The sequence below is a fragment of the Carcharodon carcharias genome, chromosome 13, assembly GCF_017639515.1.
Source record: "Carcharodon carcharias isolate sCarCar2 chromosome 13, sCarCar2.pri, whole genome shotgun sequence".
Taxonomy (NCBI): domain Eukaryota; kingdom Metazoa; phylum Chordata; class Chondrichthyes; order Lamniformes; family Lamnidae; genus Carcharodon; species Carcharodon carcharias.
Window position 1 is genome coordinate 114,766,571 of NC_054479.1, and position 21,305 is coordinate 114,787,875.

The window sequence follows — 21,305 nt, forward strand, 5'->3', positions numbered from 1 at the left end:
ATAATTGCAATTTGAAGGTCAGAAACTAGAACCTTTTCCCATTTATTTAGATTTATTGGTGTCTAATCAAAAACTTTAGTTCTAAAAGTGTTGCAATACATTGCTGTAACAGCTTCTTGAACACAATATTAAACAGAAAATTTAAAAAGATTGGTGGTAACTTTCAAAAAAACTAGTATAATGCATCCCGACTACAAATGCAAAATAAATTCTCTACCTGATTCAGAGAAAAAGTCATTGATGCTACACCAATGAGAACGTTCAGGACATCTTTGACTAATTCAGATTCTTTTTGAAGTATAGCTGGTGTTGGCTGCAACAGTGTACCACTGATGAGTTGTAGCTCACTTTCACGCAATCGGTAGAACTTGTTAAAAGCTTCTCGACCTGCTTCAGTGAGATACGGTTCCTCTTTTTTACCTGGAGGACTACAAAAGGAAAACATCTGATCTTACTGGAAGTTAATTAACTTTGTTAAACCGTTTTAAAAATAATGGTAACTTCGTCAACAGTATTTAAAAAAAAATTCAAGTTTCCAGCTAAGTGTAAGTGAAGTAAACTTTTGGTTATTTCTTGTAAATTTGCAGGTGGGAGTGTGCCACACAGTATACAGGAAACTAATCGCTGTATTCTATACCCTTAGTCACTTACACTATTAAATGCTACTCAATAGAATCTAATCCACACATTTTTTATACAAAAATGAACAGAATAACCACACATTCAACTTTATTTCATTTCTTAGCCTATGTGAATGTAGTACCTTACAGCCACATACAAAGCGGATGAAATAAAATGCTCATTTGCAATTAACTATAAGCTTTGAATTTAATCCACTATCTTGTCAGCATTGACTTTGGTTTCCGGAGCTGGCAAATTGAAACATTAAACCTTCTATTTGCTTCTCCTACCTTTCTTTGACAGGCAGTGGGGACTGATAACAATTTGGAATGCATTTCTGGCCAACCACAAAACAGCAAAATATTTAGTAACATTTCCCAGTCAATGCAACATAAGAATACAACATGTACTGCAAGGTTATACCTTCTCCCAAGAAAAATTAGCTGTAGAGAAAAAAAACAGTGGCAAGAATAAACATTTGCTGCAGTCATAAAATATAATGAAGTCACTGCAGCATGTTGTAGTTCTGTGACTGATATTGCTGCTCACCCAGGCTTAATGCCAGACATAATGATGACATTCCTTGAGCAAAGAAGACACGGCAGAAAGTGCACCAAACGTTACTGACTATTAATAAATAGGGGAAGAAGCGCTTTATTTAAAACCCTCATAGTATTAAATAGCCTCCTTTCTCTTACATTCAAACTAATACCCTTATCTCCTTTTCAAAAAAGAGTCCTTGGCTATAATGCAATATATCAAGAGCTGAATGTTTAGTTCTGCTGCAAAATTAAGGAGATGAGCTGAGTGCTTAAACCAATACTCTAATGGATCCTGGCACTTAGCTAATGCAGTTAACCTAATTGGAAACTTCATGACTGTTTCACAAAATTCTTTTTCACAATTACCTTTACAATTTACAAAAGCGATAATTTGCCTCTGAGCTACTGAATGTAAAAAAAAAATTCTATTTAATTATATTTAAAATTACATTTTCTTCCCCTCTATGTTCTCAACCCGAAAATGGGTACAGCTTGGAGGGAATTTGAATAACCTGTTCTGTAACCAAATTTCTCAAAAGCTTGAGTTATCCTGTTGCTCCCACAGCAGTCACCAAAAGCTTTGCTAGGCATGGCTAAAAGGGCAGATGTAAACGCACACATTGCTTTTTGCCAAGATGCATGGAATATTCCGCACTTCTAATCTGTTCTACACTGCTTTAGTTAGAACAACTTGCAATTATATGGTATGTTTGGTCAAGTGGTTTTAGGAAGGGAGTTTGAGATCATAGCAAGGCAACTTGAAGTGGGAACACAACAGAAATCAGTGACATGGAAACATTGGGAAGGAGAAGGAAAAAGAGGGCTAAAGGGGTTTTCAGAGTGTATATGGGGTAGCCGTGTTAAAGTGAAAATATATATTCAAATTGAAATTGAGAACCAGTTCTTCTTCCTTTTCAGTTTATCATCATCAATAAAGTGCCAAAGAAAGAGCAACATATGACATGAACTAAACACCTGGGATACTTTGGAACACCAATGACAAAATGTCAACTCCAAATGAAACTGGCGATTTCTAGAGGGATGGAATTGAAAAGCAGAGTTATGGTGTGCTTATACAGAAACTTGGTTAGATAATAAATCGATTATTATGCAATAAGCACCTTAGATGTGAACCATTCTAGTCTCCTTACTCTGAAAAAAAGGCAGAAGTGTTGGAGAAGTTGCAAAAAAAAAAGATTTACATAAATGATACCAGAACTAATAGGCTATACCTAAAGGAAAGACTGAACGGGCTGGAGTTCTCTTGAAAAAAGACTGAGGGGCAACCTCATTTGGGGTTTTTAAGATAAAGAAAGCATTTGACAGGGTGTTTTAGAGAAAATGCTTCCCCTTGCAAACAAGATGAGAACTAAGGGTCATGATTCAGGAGGAACGTCTTCACCCAGAAAGTGGTGAGAATGCGAAACTCGCTAACACAAGAAATAATGGAGGCAAATAGCATAGATGCATTTAAGGGGAAGCTAGATAAGGACAAAAGGAGAAAGGAATAGAGGACTATGTTGATGGGGATAAGTGAAAAAGGGTGGGAAGAGTGTCGTATGAAGTATCAACACCTGGCATAGACCAGTTGTGTCAAATGGTTTATTTCTGTGCTGTTAACAGCCACAAATCAGCAAATCTCAGTACTTTTAGATATTAAGAACAGTTTATCCGCATGCTAATGAAACAAGAACTTCAAACAGCACAGATTCATTATCTAGAAGTTAAACTGCCTGAGATCAATAATCCTGCGAGTTGCATGGGTGTATGGCTGTGTACAACAACAAACTATTAAAAAGAAACATTGCCTGACCACCAGAGATAAATAACTTGGTGTTCTTACTAGACTCAGGTTTAATTATGAGACTCCAACATTGCTGATTTTAGCCAAGGGACAATACCTTCCTATAACTTTTGCAGCCAGTGTATGACATTTTGATACACCAAATAGATAAAAGAATTTCTTGAAAAATTTAACAATGGTAGAAATTTGGATCCTTATGGTGGCGCATATCAATGTGCTGCACCAATCAATGTTAAGATAAAGATTTGCCCATTATTTCCAACAGAACTTGTAATCTCAATGACTTTAGGCTAGGATAAAATAAGCACAATCCTATGGTAAGATAAGAAAAGAAGAAAAAGCAGGTCATTCTTGAATACCTTCATGATCTATTACAGTATAGCTATAGGTGAGGGCTGATAGCAGGTTGTCTGCTCTCCTCCCCACTGAAGACTAATGCCTGGCATGTGGAGCTGAGAAAGGAACGCAAATTAAAATAAAAATTAACTGAATTTAAAGCTATTTCTTTTATCTATTTAAACGTAGCAGTGCAGAAATTAGTCAAGTAGAGGGCTGGGTTTTGTGCACCACCCCCACCACCACCCCCACTCCCAGCCAGCCTATTTGAAGGCAGGGAGAGCTCATAAAATAAAACAGGTGGCCTGCTCACCACTTTCCAGCCCACTCTGACCTGTCTCCCATGTTATGGTGGTCAGGGAAGGAGTTGGTGCTTCTGTGTGGTAATCAGGAAATTGTATGAAAGCCCCCTTCGATGTGCCAAATGTTTGTTATTAATTAGAGCATGATCAAAATACAGAAAAGCTACCAATAAAATCAATTTTTTACTTACCAGCCAATTAGTTCCCAACATCTATATTTGCTGGGTTCATAAGTAAGCACTGCATTCCATAGATCAATGTCAGGAGATGTACTGGGCTCTGACTGGGAATCTGGAGTAAGGTTGGATGCTGACTGAAATCCTTCATCTTCCGACTGGTCAATACTTTGAGGAACCTGTGTAAATGTACGGTGTTAAGCTTTATCTCGCAAAATAAATATCACACTATGTTAGCAAAATTATTGTTTATAGCGATACTTAAAGACAAAATTCAGCTCCTCCCAGTAACATGGTCTCAAAGACCACAAACTCAAAATTCTTAACTGGTCCCTTGGAACTCATTTCCTTCCAAGATTTCAATTACCTATTGTAATAAAGCATTATTCCGTTATTTAAAAATGGTTAAATGGTCAATATCAGAAAACAAAATACTGAAGGAGGAACTAAATAACATCAGTTATAATTATCAATCTAGGTCAGTAGAAAAGAAATCAAATTTGGGATAATGCATAGTCAAATTGTAGACAACCCATAAATGTAAACAATGATATTTTTCAATTATTGACAATTCAGAAGAAACAGTAATAGCAAGAAAAGATCACATTAATTTGTGAAACTGAGCCAAATGCAATACAATTCCCACATTTCACTTGCACACTAAATATATTTTCACCTCTCTCCCTCTCCATACACTACACAGATCTAAATAAAAAATAAATACAACAATGATTCAATTACATTGCCAAATTACAATACTGAATTTGGGGAATTAACATGAAATATTCTCCACCATTCACAAAAGCTACATTTTAACACAAGTTTCATGTAATCAATGGAAATCTATTACATTTTCATCAAATGTTTACAAGCAACTTTGTTAATATATGCTGAGTAGTACAAAGGATTACATTGGGTAAAAATTTGTTTCATCTTAAGAACATCCCGAGTTGAATTCATTAGAAGAATTAGGTTTATACTGAATTTTCTGTTTGGTAATTCAAATTAGCATGCTTCTTAATAAGTTGTCTATCTGGAGGAGTGAGAAACGTGCTGCCATTAATGGCTGACTGTAATCTGCCAGATACCAGCAAAATAATGCTTTGGTATTGGTTTGGTATCTCCAGTTCATCATCCAAGACAATAGACAGAAGAACTGCTGCAAGAACCATTTGTTAACAGATCCGTTAACGCTAGCCAAGTAGCCCTTTTCCTGCTTTCAGAACAGACACATTAGATTTCCAATTTACTGTCAGCAAATGAGTAAATGCAAAAACAAACTTCCCTTAAACAGGTAAGACAACCTCCATCACAGCCTGGCTTTTCTCAAAGTATTTTTTGACTTTAGTACAAGTCACATTAAAAATTAAACAGCTTCCATGATTGTTTGCTCTGAAACGCACTGTATTAACGGCCTGAATTTTTAGCTTGGCGGGCGGGTGTGATCGGGGGTCCTGGGAGCAGTCAGGAAACGGACTACCAACTGCGATCGATCCAACCGCAATTTCATGCAGGCTGGCTGATTAACAGCCAGCCAATATGAAATGCATGCTGAAAAGCTCAGCACTACAGCGGTGGGGGTGGGAGGAGGGCGGGCAATGATGTTTCCACAGGTGCAGGTGAGAGCCAAGAGAAAGCTCCCCGAAGGCAGAGAGCTGCCTCAGGGAGCTGCAGACCCGAAAACCATGAAATAAAGTTTTGAAAATCAGGAAAGAAATGTCCAAGCATCACAATCAGGCACCTGAACATATAGATGATAAAAATGCTGTCCACAGGTTTTTATTTTTATTTTATTCAACCTACCCTTGGATGAGGTTTAATGAAAAATGCAAAGTCTGCCTGGCCAGTTCGTCCGTCTGCCAACTGCCAGGATGCACAGGCCACGAAAAATCAGAGACAACTGAACCATTAATGGGCTTAATTGTCCTCTTAATTGTTGGTAGATATGAATACGACTTTTGTGTGCGCCCGCTGGGCAAAATATCACGTGACCGTGGGATGACATTGAGATGCTCACCCAATGTCTTCTCGCGGGATTTTACATCCGATTGGGTTGGGCGAGCATCCACGTGTGGGACATAAAATTCTGCCCAATGTGTATAAACGATGGTTAGATGGCTTAAAACTTCAAATTTTCATTCTTAGAGGAGGAATGTACAATGAGAATTCCTTCCTTGCATCAAGATTGCTTGTGCTGACTTTTACTTGTTTACACAGGATTCCAAGTTCATGTATGTTAATGAGATTTGCAGGTAATTTATGAGTAAATTGATAGTAGTGAAACATGAGCACAAATAGGCATAATCTCAGGTGTAATTCCTGAATTATGTTGCCACAGGAAATTTCATCCTATATCTGGAATGTTATACTTCGTTTCACTTACCCGAATCTTAAGTCCAGTTATATCCACATTATCTGGCACTGCCGGCAAATCCAACTTAATTTCCATTTCACAAGTACGGCTGCCCACTAGTGCACCAAACAGTGATACTCGAGTATCTTTCTCATACTTGTCACCAGCTAAGTAATTGTGGGAGAATAGTCCAATGCCAGGCAATCCAGTACCGGGTTTTGCATCCATTAAATGAAGGGTACGTTGTACATTATCATGAAATTGCAAATCTTCATTGGAAATAAAGGACACTAGGCCTGATTCAAACAGGCTCGCATCATAGTGGTCATATCCCTGAAGTTTTACATTTCTTCCAACATTTTTATTGTTTAAGAAATAATCCCTCTTCTGTGGCTGAAGTTGATATGGTCCAGTTCCTGCAAGTTCAATCAAAAGTTTCAGGACAGAGTTCAGATCAGTTTGTGGCATGCAAGTTGATTTTTCTAATTTTTCTGTAAGATCCTCCAAGCGATCAGCTTCAATGTCCATGCCAGCTACCCTCAAATTGAAGGACAACATCAAGATTTTGTTTTTCACTGGTAGCTTACTGATATCAGACTGAGACTTTGGAGTTGCTTCATCTCTGAAAAGATTTACAAATAGTGTATTGTAAACAACCCTTTTTAATTTTTCTTTGAATTGTTTTCGGTTGAGCCTTCTTTTTCCCAAGTAGCACTTCCATGATAAGCCCGTCATCTGGGCTTCACAGAGGTCTCCAAATAACTGCGTAATGCTTGCCATTGGCATTTCAGAAATGTCAGACATGCCAAAGTTGAACAACTCAGGTCCAGCACGGACAACACAGCAAAATTTCCTTTTGACTCTGGGGTGAAAAGGAAAAGAAAAATTCTTAAACACTACAGTGTAACATTAACTTTAAAACATCACTGTATTCAGGTATGATTCTTTCAGCAACTGACAAAGAATCTTTTGCTTTTATTTAGTTTTTTATCCGCCACTGTGGACTGAAAATATATAAAAATGAAGATGGTGGCACTGGCTTTGACTTCTTAAATCAAGTTGGATGGCTCAGAGGCAAGACCCAACTGAAGCTCTACACTCAAAATGAATAGGCAAGAATACTCCTTTGAGTATCCCTTTACCAGCTAATTATAATTTAAACTGAATTATTACATCTTTAAATGCTGGCAGGATTTTCACTAATTTCTTAACATTTCTATAATCACAAGTGAGGATACATTTTAGATTTTTTTGTAAGCTCTATGCACTTTACCATCCCAGTCATTGGGATGTGCCAGTGTAGTGTAAAAACTAAGACTGTCAACAAAAGACAGCCATGACTGACATCACAAGTTTTAGCAAACCTTGTTACTGCCAACTACAAAAAACACAGCCATTACAACAGAATGATTGAATCAAGGTGGAATGAGTTTGTATGGCAACACAATCTGAAAGCCGGTAATATTGATTCGTTCATCTCACTTCACCCTCAGTTATCTTCTGAACTTTAAAACACTGGCCAAACAATGCCTGCCTTAAAATAAGTTTACTTCAACCATTTCAGTGCTGCAATTACAAACCAACTAAAATCTGAATGATAATGCTGAAATAATAGGTTTCAAGTTAGAGGAAGTCATGTTCAACCCATTTGGAGCTCGAGTCGAGTCACACCTTGAACACTTTATCCACTTCTGATCAACAAAGTACACGAGACAAGTTCAAACGCTGGACACAGTTCAGGAAATATTCAGGAATTTGATCCATAGAATTTGAAGTCAGAGTTGTGGTGAAAGACTCGAGAAACTCATGATTCTTCAGCTTTGAAAGGAGTCGAGAGATGATCTTAAGCGAGATGGAAAGAGATAGGATAGTGAACAGCCTGGGAAAGGTAAATTAAAATATTACTAAATTGCAAGAGTATAACAAAGAAACACAGGTTTAAGGTTTAAGTTATGAATAGATAGCGTAGGACTGTCAAGAAATCTTTTGTCATATGATAAGCAATTAACATGGTTCACAGACTTCCAAAAAGAGAGGAGAAATTTAGATGCTGAAATTGAGGACGGTTGGCTTTCTGGATGTTTAACAAAGATGGGCCAAGTTACCATCCTTGTGCATATTTATTTTTGTAACAACATTCCAATTCAGGTCATTTATTGTGTTAGCAGTGAATCTTGCTGTTGATAATTCTCTAAAGCTATGCACTCATATTGTTAGAATTAAGTACAGTCACCTCGCCAGTTTGCAAATCTATTGTTCAGAAACACCAGTTAAACTGGAAATTTTTCGAACAGGCCCAAGCAACTCCAGCATTTTAGTGCAGTGGAAACATGGGAGGTACAGAATTTGGATAAGTAAAACAATTTGTATTATTGCTTTATAATGTTTCATCACTTTTTTAAGCTTCAAGAAAATGTTTATATCTAGTTTTACAAATTCACACTTGTGGTTAGACATTCTATTGTTATTCTACAATCCAGAAAATTCCAAAATTCAGAAATGATTTGGTCCCAAGCATGCCAGACTGGAGAGGTTACAGTGTATTCATACCACATGGTTTCCTCCTCAGGTTGTGCAAAAATATGTTCCTGACATAAACAGTCCAAGATGTTCCATATACAAACCCCAAGTTGTGCTGAGCCAGTTGCTCACCCAGAGCATTTCTAGGAGTGGGGAATCTACAGCTGATTACTCATCTCTTAATGAGGAAAGAGGGAAGCAGAGGTGATGGTTATGGTAGAATGGAGATGGAGGAAACAAATTAAATCAACAAGGGATCCTGATCATTAATGAGGATACCAGGAAGAGCAGACAGCTTGGCCTTATCCATGCTTCTTCTGCTTTATGCTCACATAAAGGATGATTCCCTTGGATAGTGACAGGGAGCTATACTTCGGAAAAGTAACTGTACTCATGTTAACAACAAAAGTCAGAGGTGGAACTAGAAAAAATGAACACTATAAGCAAAACATTGCATTCTAGTCAGATGAGTATCACTTACATACATTTTCCTAATAACAAGTGAAAGAAATTTGAGCATCACTTTCATAAGTGTTTTCTTTTAGTGTCCACCACAACACCAGTAACAAGACAACCAAATTAGCCCCATAACTTCCAAGGCAACATTAGACATTTCCAAGTGCTAGTGACTTTCCCACCTGTATATTTTGGACATCTCACCTCCTTTTACCAGATATATATAATTGCACATGTGTATAAAGCCTGTAGAAGGCACGTCACCAGGACAAGGCCACTCCAGGTGGAAGCAGCTTCACTCCATTCATTACAAAGCAGCTGGTGAACCGAGGTTGAGGTTTTCACCGACAGGATGATGCAGCACAGAAACAGGCCATAATAAGGAATAGAAAAATACTGGGAATATTCAGGTAGCAAATGTGGAGAGAAACAGAGTTAACGTTTCAGGTCGATGGCCTTTCAATCAGCAGCAACAGAGAGAGAGCCCGAATGGGGAGCGATGCTTTTCTTTGAATGTTAAATAAAAGCGGAGAGATTGTGAAAGCTGCCTGTCCAACTATCCTGCAGCCAGCAAGCGCCCAGCAACCATCTACCTCGGCCCCTAACCTCTGCCTGCCCTGGAACCAGCTCCCGGGGCCGCTCAGAGGCACGCCTCCCCCTCCGTGCGCGCCTTCGCTCCGCAACCGCCCCCTAGCGACCAATCAACTGGCACTACCCTTCCCGCGCTGCTTCGCCATTGGACGCTCACGGGCGGCTCGTCCTCTGAATGGCTGATCCCGCTGTCAATCATGCACCACTTCCGCCGTGACAAGAGGTTGACCCCCCGGCCGGATGTTCATACCTCAGCGACCATCAGCGGTATGTCACTAAGGTGAGGGTTTTTCAGTGGCTGAGAGGCTGCGAGTTTGAGCAGGGCTGTTTATTCCGTCCAAATTCGCAATATACAGTGTGGACACATTTCCCTCTCCCCCCATATAGATCTGAGACATCGAAGATAGAACAGTTTCCATCTATTCAGTCTTTACTCCTGCCCAGGACACCTTATCCTGGTCTCACCTATTACTTTCCAATGCTAATTTTAAAAAAAACCTGCATTGCAGTTTAATATAAAAAAATTCTGTTTGGAAATTTAGTGATTTATTTAGTTTTTAAATGTTTCTGTTTTCCCGAAAATTGTGTAAAGTTCATTGTCAAATGAGAGACTGCAGAACTGGGTGGTACAGAGGGATCAGGGTGTCCTAGTACATGAATCACAAAAAGTTAACGTGCAGGTACAGTAAGTGATTAGGAACGCAAATGGAAAAATGTTAATTGCAAGGGGAATCTAGTCTAAAAGTTGGAAAGTTTTGCTGTAGTTGTAGAGTGCATTGGTGAGATCACATCTAGAGTACAGTTTTGGTCTTACTTCAAAAAGTATATAATTGCATTAGCAGTTCAGAGCAGATTCACTCAACTGATTCCTGGGATAAAGGGGTTATCTTATGAGGGAAGGTTGGACAGGCTTGGCCCATATCCATTATAGTTTAGAAGAGTGGGAGGTGACCTTATTGAAACATAAAAGATGCTGAGGGGACTTGATAGGGTGGATGCTAGGAGGATGTTTCCTTTTATGGGAGAGACTAGAACTAGGGACACCATTTAAAAATAAGGGGTCCCCCATTTAAGACAGAGATGAGATGATTTTTTTCCTCTGAGGGTTATTAGTTTGTGGAATTCTCTTCCCCAGAGAGTAGTGGAGGCAGGGTCATTGAATATTTTTAAGGCTGAGTTAGATTCTTGATCGACAAGGGAATAAAAGGATATGGGAGTAGACAGGAAAGTGGATTTGAGGCCACAATCAGATCAGGAATGAATGGTCAACCGGCAGGGCAGGCTTGAGGGGCTGATTGGCCTAGTCCTAATTCATGTGTTGGCATACTTTTTTGGAACAGAATGCAGCTCAGGGGAAATCCACAAATATATTTCTCTGAGGTTACAAAATTAGAATGGAACTTGATTTCAATTTCCTAATTTTGGTGCTTCCATTTAATTTTATTTATTATCAGTTAAGAAAATGTTATTACATACTAAAATAATTCAACAGTTACCCATTTATTAATTTGTTTGACCAAATCATACTAACCTGCAGTTTTCACTATAAAGAAGCTTTCGACAGTCATAAGATATTGAACTAAATGAGATTTATGAGGATATTGCAAGGACTGGAAATTGTCGAATGGTCTTCTGTGCTGTAACGACTCCATGGTTCTAACCACTAGCTGTTAATTCCACTTTTCACTTTTTGAGAAACTTGGGGGTTAAATTTGTATATAGATATTCAGCTCTTTGCCCGTCTTCTCCTTGGATGACTGCGCTGATTAATGGCTACAGCACCCGACTGATTATATTCCGCTAACTATATTTCATAGGGTAAAAGCAAAATACTGTGGATGCTGGAAATCTGAAACAAGAACAGAAAATGCTGGTAAAACTCATCAGGCCTGACAGCATCTGTGGAGAGAGAAAAATAAAGTTGACGTTTCAAATCTGTAAGACCCTTCTGAGCTGAAGAAGTCATACGGACTTGAAACATTAACTTTGTTTTTCTCTCTCCACAGATGCTGTCAGACCTGCTGAATTTTTCCAGCATTTTCTGTTTTTGTTTATTTCATAGGGGTAGGCTAGTAATCTTGATTGACAAGATGATTGGTCATACAGGGTCAATCAGGGGTCCAAAGAAGAGAGAGAATAAGACAAGCTAGCGATGCCTGTTAGTTTGGTGAAATAGTTACTGGAAGTTGGCTGCAGAGAGACAAGCACAAGATTAGGTGAGGTAATTGCGGGACATTTATTAAGAAAGTTAATTTGTTTGTAGCTTTCTGCAAATTGGTTGGACTGGATGCATTGTTAAAAGTTCCAAGTTGTTAAGGAGGCAGACCAGAGGCTGCCCACTTATTTTATTTGAAATTTGAAAGACATTAAGAATGGGAGTGACAAACTAAGGTCAGAGTTGAACCATCAAGTGAAAGGGGTGGGAGAAATGAAATAAAATGCAAAATCATAGTTGTTCTTCGTCTCAGCCCTAAACCGCTTTGACTGAGATGTACAGAAGCATGGTCTGCCTTCCTCCACACTTGCTAAGTTTGAAAACAAAACCTTAAAAGTTGTTAACACAGCAATTCAAATGCCAAAATATTCTTGAAAGTTAGAATTGATTTATTTTGGAGATAAGTGACACTGCATTTTTATTTCTTCAGTCATGGCTTCAAGAACAGGGTTGATCTACGATGAACAAATGATGAACTACAACCTGCTGTGGGATTAGTAAGTACTATAATAGGTTATGTTGTTCCTAAAGTAATTAATTCTTTTGTTTCTAATGGAGCACTGTAAAAATGTAAATGTTGAATCATAATTAAGCAATTCTTGAACTCACACAAAGCATTTTTAAAGTTAAGCAGTTGACCACACCATTCTCCTCCAATGCCTCTTCAGCATCATGCAGCTGGATGGGACAGCACTGCCTGGTTCCAATCTTATCCAAGCACTGGTAGCCAGAGAATCACTTGCAATGGCTTCTCTTCCCACTCTCCCACTGTTACCTCCAGTTTCCCCTGAAGATCTATCATTGGCCCCTTCCTATTTCTCATGGATACTATGGTGACATCATCTGAAAGCACAGCATGTGACAACACTCAGCTCTGCCTCAGCACCACATCTCTTGATTTGTCCACTGTTGCTAAATTGTCAGACTGCATATCCAACATCTAGGACTGGATTAACAGAAATTGACTCCATTTAAATATCGGGAAGACTGAAGCCATTGCCTTTGGTACCTGCCCAAATTCTGTTCCCTAGCTGCCAACTTCATCCCACTTCCTTGCATCTATCTGAGCTTACACCAGGCTGTTTGCAACCTTGACGTCATATTTGATCCTGAGTTGAGCGTCTGGCCACGTCCACACCATTGCTAAGGCTGCCTGTTTCTACCTTTGTTGTGTCACCTGATTTCGCCTCTGCTTCAACTCATTTGCTGAAACTCTCATTCATGTCTTTGGAATAGTCAAGACTGGAGAGAACAATGTACCCCTGGCTAGTCTCCCACATTCTGCTCTTGGTAAACTCTGCCTGTGTCCTTACTTGCACCAAATTCCATTCCCCTATTATCCCTGTGCCTGTTGACATACATTGGCACCCAGTCAAGCAATGCTTCAATTTTTAAAGTTCTCATCCTTATTTTCAAATCAGTCCAAGGCTTCACTCCCTCCCTATCTTTGTAATCTCATCCAGCCTCACAACCCTTAGATATATATATTTGCCTAATTCTGGCCTCTTCAGCATCCTTGATTTTAATTGCTCTAACACTGGTGGCTATGCCTTTAACTGCCCAGCCTCTAAGTTCTGTAATTCTCTCCTTAAACTTCTCTGTCTCCCTGCCTTTCTTTCATCCTTTAGGCATTCCTTATACTCCCACATCTTTGACCAAGCTTTTGTTCTGCCCTAATACCACCATATGTCATTCAGTGTTTAATTTTGCTTTATAACCCTCCTGTGAAGTGCAGTGAGATGTTTTATTACCTTAAAGGTGTTTTATAAGTATACGTTGTTTAAAACCAAACAAAAGCATTATTTCTACATTTCATGATTATATCAGTAGTTTATATATTTGGATGCTGTTTTTTTCAATAGTGGCGCTATGCAACAAATTAACATCTGAATCACTGAAGTTGTTTTTAAGATGAAAGTGTGTCAATTTTCGGCTGAATGTCTAACAGTGCTGAGTGGTTTCCCTAACTGGGATAAAAATTACTCGACCAGCCACCTAATTAATGTTTTATACCTAATAGCCATCAGTCAATCAGCATTGAAGATAGGAATTAATTTTGATGTACTAACCCCTTGAGAAAGGAGGAAGAATGGAAATCTGGCCCCTCCCCAATAAATATCATTAGAATCTGCTAAATTAGGGCAACTTAATTTTTATTCACGTACGGGATGTGGGCGTCGCTGGCTAGGCCAACGTTTATTGCCCATCCCTAATTGCCCTTGAGAAGGTGGTGGTGAGTACCTGACTCTTTTATATTTTGGCGTCGAACACCTTTCAACAACCAAAGTATTGTCATTCAGCATGCTCATATCAGGTGTAGATCTATCAGTACAAAGTAAAGTTACTTCCATATTGCTCAATCAACATAGCTAAACCTTGTTTCTTTTGGCTAACATGCAATGTTACCTTGACGTTTGCATCTTCCAGACCAGCTATTCCCCCATGGCACCTCTGATTAAGCTAATGAAGTTTTTAACCCAAACTATGGTGTTCAGCTAGCAAATGGAGAACTTCTTATGATCTGTTTCAATAATTAACCATCTCTTTTGGATGCATTTTAGCCCAGCTTGCAGTATTGAAAAACCAGAGCGACTGTCTGCTTCCTATGAGAAACTGCAATACTATGGCCTTGTGGAAAGATGCATCCCACTATCTGTTCGAGAAGCCATCGAAGAGGAAATTATGTTGGTTCACAGGTTGTACCTACATTTAAACTTAAGTACTGGTCTCAATTGTTGTGTGCATTTCCCACCCCCGACCCCCGCAACTCCTTTCCTTTCTGAGTGAAGGTTGGGCAGCAGATCATCTTCCTTCTCTCTCTATGCTACTACCATTCCTAAGGATATCTGAGTTAACTTGCCAATTATTTCTCCCCCCTTTTGTGGATAAACAGCCAGTTTCTTATTTGCATTACTCTCTCATATGTTATGATATGGCAGATGGTAATTAATTGCCAGGCTGACCAAATCACAAAGGGAAACTTGGTCGAGCTACCACAACGATTTTTCAATTTGTACTTATTCCGAGAAGGTATGTACACTGAAGTCAGAAGTAGAGAGTCCACCACCACCTTTCGGCATTTTAAAGATTAAATTAAAACATTTATTAACAAAAGGAAAGTTAAACACACAAGATTACTTTTATACAGCTAAACCTAGTTGTATAACAGTTCCCAAAAGATTTCTACTTAACTAGACTCCCAACGACACATCCCTTTTTAGGGAACAGTCCAAATAAATTCTTAATCTATAAAACAACCAGCAATATTACCACAAGCACCCACTGTTGCTTTAAGGGAGGTATTTCACAGCTTCTCACTCCCTCTCAATCAACAATGGAACTCCAAGGCTTTTAACAAAATTTGCACTCTGGACCAAACCAGTACTTCTCTGGGATACTTGAGGCTGCTTTTTCACAGGTCTATTTAATACAGTCCACGTCTCACTATCTCATAAGGCCACAGCCCGTACAGCTTTCCATCTTTCTTTAAATATATTTTCTGCCTTTTGATCTGTAAATCCCTTTGTTTCACCCTTGCTTTGGAACTCACTTTCCCAGAATATAAAAATCTTTCATGTTGTCCTCATGGCCAACACTTCCGGGAAAGATAAACTTAATAGCTTTACCTTATTTAACTTGCCAGTTGTAAAACATCTTATCATGTCCCTTTGGAAATCAAACAACTTCTTAACTATGAAATCTGCTGAGATTTCATCTTAGCTCACCCATCTCCATTTCAAAATGCCTGTTTTACACTTAGTCCCTTTGATGATTTAAACCTTGCAGTCTGACAATCTTTAGTTTAATTAAATTAGTGTCTCACACACACACAAACACAAACGTACACACAGAAGCCTGCTTCAGATCCCACAGTAATATTAGGGAAAAAAATAATATTTCCTTTACACATAGTAAATTCTTTAGCTCATCTTTACTGTGGGGAATAGAATTAATGAAGAAGTGCTGTATGAGGTCAGAAGAGTAAGAGAACTTTTAAATAATATCAATGTTATAAATCCTTGCTTTATATCAAAAATGACTATATTTATTGCGCTGAAAACCGCTGGTGGAGTTTTAAAAGGACTAAACAGCAGCATTCTTTTAAAAGGTGACTTAAACAGCAGCTACTAAGAAGGCTGGACATTTGCATCACTGTACCATACAAATTCCAAAGCCATTAAATTGGAGTCACCTTGTCTAGAAGACCCCATCAGAAAACAATCACCTGAGCGGAATGTCATTATGCCACCCCCTAACCCATTCACAAAGTATCCAGACAACCTGGGTATTCAACTGGGTGTGGAACAAACCATTAGACATAAGCACTTTGGACAATGGACTCCGGCTGAGAGACCTTCTAGCCATAACCTAATTAAGTCCAAGCCAGGCACCTGGAATCAACTTGCAATGACCATAATTGGGTAACTGGTCAATTGGGATGGGGAGATCATGTGATGAACACACTAACCCTTTAGAGTGTCAAGTAATAGCTTTTCTCCAGGCCACAGAAGAAATGCCAAAGAAGCAGGAACCCTGAGTGGGACATTCTCACTCCACCCAGCTTCTGATCTTAACTGGGTTGACAAGGCAGACATGTCCTAGGAACAACTTATGAAGTGATACAGGTAAAAATGTGGGCCCAGGCCATCCACATCTGGTTGGGCACACCCCAGTGCTTCAAAAAACTGGTCACATACTATAAATGCAAGTTAGTATTTGTTGAACTCAAATTCATTGGAAATAGTTAGAAGATCCAAATTACATAAATGTCATGAAAGAAAATTGATTTAAACAAGACATTTACTGAAGCACTAACTCATCACCCAAAACTTAGTTCAATGTTTGATAATAAAAACATGACTTTAATTTCAGAATATATACACATTTTCCATCATGGAACAGGTTATGTACTTCAGTATTAAAATGATAACCCACTTAAGAGTGTTCAGGCTTCCCTCTTTCCACATGTTGGCCTACTCACGAGAAAGATCACATTTGACAGGAATTATTTTGCCACTTGCTATTTGCCAGCTGTGTGTATGCCTGGAATCGTTTTTTCATGCACTGAATCAACTACTAAAAAAAATTAACATAATTGAAAAGTTAAAGAACTCAGACTGAATTTTCACAGCAAAGCCAGGGAATGACAGCACTGAAATATTTAAATAATGCACCAAGAGGGACTGAGCAAAGCAGAAAAAGCTATGAAATCCAAAACCTGAACCTATTTAGAGTAAAATTTAAGATGATGAGCATATTGAGGAAAGAAAATTTGAAAAAAAAAGCATAGATTGCCTCAAAAGACACTATACCAATACTTTTAAATACAAAGCAGAATACAGCAAGAATACAAAACACACCAGTTTGCAAATGATTATATAAATTGGGGCATTAATTCACAGTGACCTCAAAGGTTTTTGATGTTGAAATATTTCTGCAGTATTTGCAGTCAGCACATTAGAATATCATAAAATAATGGTGTGAAATTACAGGATTTCTTTTATTGCCGTCATCATCTTAGTTTTGCCGAGTGATGTAGGTGACCACAGTCTTCCAAACTTTCCAATAATAGCAAGAGTGGATGATGTCAATGTTGGAGTTCTATTTAAACCAGTCTAAATGTTATCTAGCTGCTTCCTTCGCTGTCAGCCTCATGCTTTTCTTCCGTTAATCTTTCTGGTGGTGATTAGGCATTCCAACCCTTTGCATGACAACACAAAAGAAAAATGGAGTTCTTTGGACATGTTATGACCAAATGAGGAGGGGTAGAATGGCTCCCCTCTTTTTACCCCATTCCTCATTAGACTACAACAGGTTTCTTTTAAATAAAAAGGGTACGCTTGTCCATTCAGTGACTGTTTAACTGTTTATGTGCTGTGACTATATAAGACACAGACAGACAGTTTTCTTTTTAAAAACTTGCAAGGAAGTTATTTGTTTATTAGTATTTATTGTACTGAATACCCAGTCTAAACAAAATAATAAAAGCGCTCCAACCTACACATGCTAATGTGCTCAAAAGTTCCCCCACACACAGATAGGCAGACAAAATAAGTTACAACACAGGAGGATAGATTAAGCAGATTTAAGGTCCAATAAAAATGAATAATATACAGGTCTTATAGGTTGGCTGCTTTCAGACTGGACTTACAGCATCTGCGGAAAGGAACACAGTTTATGTTTCGAGACCGTATGACTCTTCAACAGAACTAAGGAAAAATACAAAAAAAGTGAAATATAAGCTGGTTTAAAGGGGGGGTGGGACAAGTAGAGCTGGATAGAGGGCCATTGATAGGTGGAGATAACCAAAAGTTGTCCTAGACCAAAGGACAAAGAGGTGTTGAAGCTGGTGATATTATCTAAGGAATGTGATAATAAAGGTACAGATAGCCCTAGTGGGGGTGGGTTGGGGGAAGGGATCGAAATAGGCTAAAAGGCAAAGATAAAACAATGGATGGAAATACATTTAAAAATAATGGAAATAGGTGGGAAAAGAAAAATCTATAAGAAATAAGGGGGATTGGAAAGGGGGTGGGGATGGACGAAAGAGTTCATGATCTAAAATTGTTGAACTCAATATTCAGTCCTGAACGCTGTAAAAGTGCCTAGTCGGAAGATAAGGTGCTGTTCCTCCAGTTTGCGTTGAGCTTCACTGGAACATTGCAGCAGGCCAAGGATGGACACTGGGCATGAGAGTAGGGTGGAGTGTTGAAAAGCAACGGGGAGGTCTGGGTCATGCTTGCGGACAGACCAAAGGTGTTCTGCAAAGCGGTCACCCAGTCTGCGTTTGGTCTCTCCAATGTAGAGGAAACTGCATTGGGAGCAGCGAATGCAGTAGACTAAATTGAGGGAAGTGCAAGTGAAATGCTGCTTCACTTGAAAGGAGTGTTTGGGCCCTTGGACGGTGAGGAGAGGGGAAGTAAAGGGGAAGGTGTTGCACCTTCTGCGGTTGCATGGGAAGGTGGGAGGGGGTTGAGGTGTAGGAGGTGATGGAAGAGTGGACCAGGGTGTCCTGGAGGGAACGATCCCTGCGGAATGCTGCCGGGGGATGAAGGGAAGATGTGTTTGGTGGTGGCATCGTGCTGGAGTTGGCAGAAATGGCGGAGGATGATCCTTTGAATGCGGAGGCTGGTGGGGTGATAATTGAGGATAAGGGGGAACCCTATCATGGTTCTGGGAGGGAGAGGAAGGTGTGAGGGTGGATGCGCGGGAGATGGGCTGGACACGGTTGAGGGCCCTGTCAACCAGCGTGGGTGGAAAACCTCGGTTAAGGAAGAAGGAAGACATGTCAGAGGAACTGTTTTTGAAAGTGGCATCATCAGAACAGATGCGACGGAGGCAAAGAAACTGAGAGAATGGGATGGACTTCTTACAGGAAGCGGGGTGTGAGGAACTGTAGTCGAGGTAGCTGTGGGAGTCGGTAGGCTTGGACAGTCTATCACCAGAAATTGAGACAGAGAGGTCAAGGAAGGGAAGGGAAGTGTCACAGATGTACCATGTGAAAATGATGGAGGGGTGGAAATTGGAATCAAAATTAATACATTTTTCCAGGTCCAGACGAGAGCATGAAGCAGCACCGAAGCAATCATCGATGTACTGGAGAAAGAGTTGTGGTAGGGAGCCGGTGTAGGACTGGAACAAGGAATGTTCCACATACCCCATAAAGAGACAGGCATAACTGGGGCCCATGCGGGTGCCCATAGCCACACCTTTTATTTGGAGGAAGTGAGAGGAGTTTAAGGAGAAATTGTTCAGTGTGAGAACAAGTTCAGCCAGACGGAGGAGAGTAGTGGTGGATGGGGATTGTTCGGGCCTCTGTTCGAAGAAGAAACGGAGAGCAATCAGATTTCCCTCAATTTAGTCTACTGCATTCGCTGCTCCCAATGCGGTTTCCTCTACATTGGAGAGACCAAATGCAGAATGGGTGACCATTTGTGAAACACCTTCGGTCTGTCCGGAAGCACGACCCAGACCTCTTTGTCGCTTGCCATTTCAACACTCCACCCTGCTGTCATGCCCACATGTCCGTCCTTGGCATGCTGCATTTTTCCAGTGAAGTTCAACGCAAACTGGAGGAACAGCACCTCATCTTCCCACTAGGCACTTTATAGCCTTCCGGACTGAATATTGAGTTCAACAATTTTAGATTATGAACTCTCTCCTCCATCCCCGCCCACTTTCCAATCCCCCTTTTTTCCAATAATTTATATAGATTTTTCTTTTCCTACCTATTTCCATTATTTTTAAATGTATTTCCATCTATTGTTTTATCTTTGCCTTTTAGCCTATTTCGATCTCTTCCCCCCACCCCACCCCTACTAGGGCTATCTGTACCTTTATTATCACATTCCTTAGATAATATCACCAGCTTCAACACCTCTTTGTCCTTTGGTCCAGGACATCTTTTGGTTATCTCCACCTATCACTGGCCCTCTATCCAGCTCTACCTGTCCCACCCCCTTTAAACCAGCTTATATTTCACCTCTTCTATTTTTCCTTAGTTCTGTTGAAGAGTCATACAGACTCGAAACGTTAACTGTGTTCCTTTCCGCAGATGCTGTAAGTCCAGTCTGAAAGCAGCCAACCTACAAGACCTGTATATTATTCATTTTTATTGGACCTTAAATCTGCTTAATCTCTCCTCCTGTGTTGTAACTTATTTTGTCTGCCTATCTGTGTGTGGGGGAACTTTTGAGCACATTAGCATGTGTAGGTTGGAGCGCTTTTATTATTTTGTTTAGACTGGGTATTCAGTACAATAAATACTAATAAACAAATCGTTTCCTTGCAAGTTTTTAAAAAGAAAACTGTCTGTCTGTTTCTTATACAGTCACAGCACATAAACAGTTAAACAGTCACTGAATGGACAAGTGTACCCTTTTTATTTAAAAGAAACCTGTTGTAGTCTAATGAGGAATGGGGTAAAAAGAGGGGAGCCATTCTACCCCTCCTCATTTGGTCATAACATGTCCAAAGAACTCCATTTTTCTTTTGTGTTGTCATGCAAAGGGTTGGAATGCCTAATCACCACCAGAAAGATTAATGGAAGAAGAGCTTGAGGCTGACAACGAAGGAAGCAGCTAGATAACATTTAGACTGGCTTAACTAGAGCTCCACAACATTGACGTCATCCACTCTTGCTATTATTGGAAAGTTTGGAAGACTGTGGTCACCTACATCTCTCGGCAAAACTAAGATGATGACGGCAATAAAAGAAATCCTGTAATTTCACACCATTATTTTATGATATTCTAATGTGCTGACTGCAAATACTGCAGAAATATTTCAACATCAAAAACCTTTGAGGTTACTGTGAATTAATGCCCCAATTTGTATAATCGTTTGCAAACTGGTGTGTTTTGTGTTCTTGCTGTATTCTGCTTTGTATT

At 39.5% G+C, this 21,305-nt stretch overlaps 2 protein-coding genes across 16 annotated transcripts in view; one reads left to right on the forward strand and one right to left on the reverse strand.

Annotated features, from left to right (window-relative positions):
* The window catches only part of tubgcp6 (tubulin, gamma complex associated protein 6), a 54,927-nt gene extending 45,140 nt beyond the window's left edge, over positions 1 to 9,787 (reverse strand). For 2 of the 8 annotated variants that reach the window (XM_041202121.1, XM_041202120.1), the window contains exons 1-4: positions 9,293 to 9,757; positions 6,165 to 6,996; positions 3,797 to 3,960; positions 218 to 428 (exon numbers count right to left, since the gene is read on the reverse strand). In XM_041202121.1, the coding sequence (XP_041058055.1) occupies positions 218 to 428; positions 3,797 to 3,960; positions 6,165 to 6,996; positions 9,293 to 9,345 (1,260 nt within the window). In that variant the 5' untranslated portion in view covers positions 9,346 to 9,757. Of the gene's footprint in view, positions 1 to 217; positions 429 to 3,796; positions 3,961 to 6,164; positions 6,997 to 7,805; positions 8,014 to 9,292 lie in introns of all 8 variants that reach the window. The other 6 variants (XM_041202126.1, XM_041202124.1, XM_041202122.1 and 3 more) reach the window with 6 other exon arrangements.
* Positions 1 to 21,305, forward strand: part of hdac10 (histone deacetylase 10) — a 112,360-nt gene that overhangs the window by 39,691 nt on the left and 51,364 nt on the right. For 6 of the 8 annotated variants that reach the window (XR_005944719.1, XR_005944718.1, XM_041202131.1 and 3 more), the window contains exons 1-3: positions 9,906 to 9,981; positions 12,347 to 12,413; positions 14,478 to 14,612. Coding sequence is in view for 5 of the 8 variants with exons in the window: in XM_041202131.1 (XP_041058065.1) it covers positions 12,349 to 12,413; positions 14,478 to 14,612 (200 nt within the window). In the remaining 3 variants the exon portion in view is untranslated. Of the gene's footprint in view, positions 1 to 9,905; positions 9,982 to 12,346; positions 12,414 to 14,477; positions 14,613 to 21,305 lie in introns of those variants that run through there. The other 2 variants (XM_041202130.1, XM_041202133.1) reach the window with 2 other exon arrangements.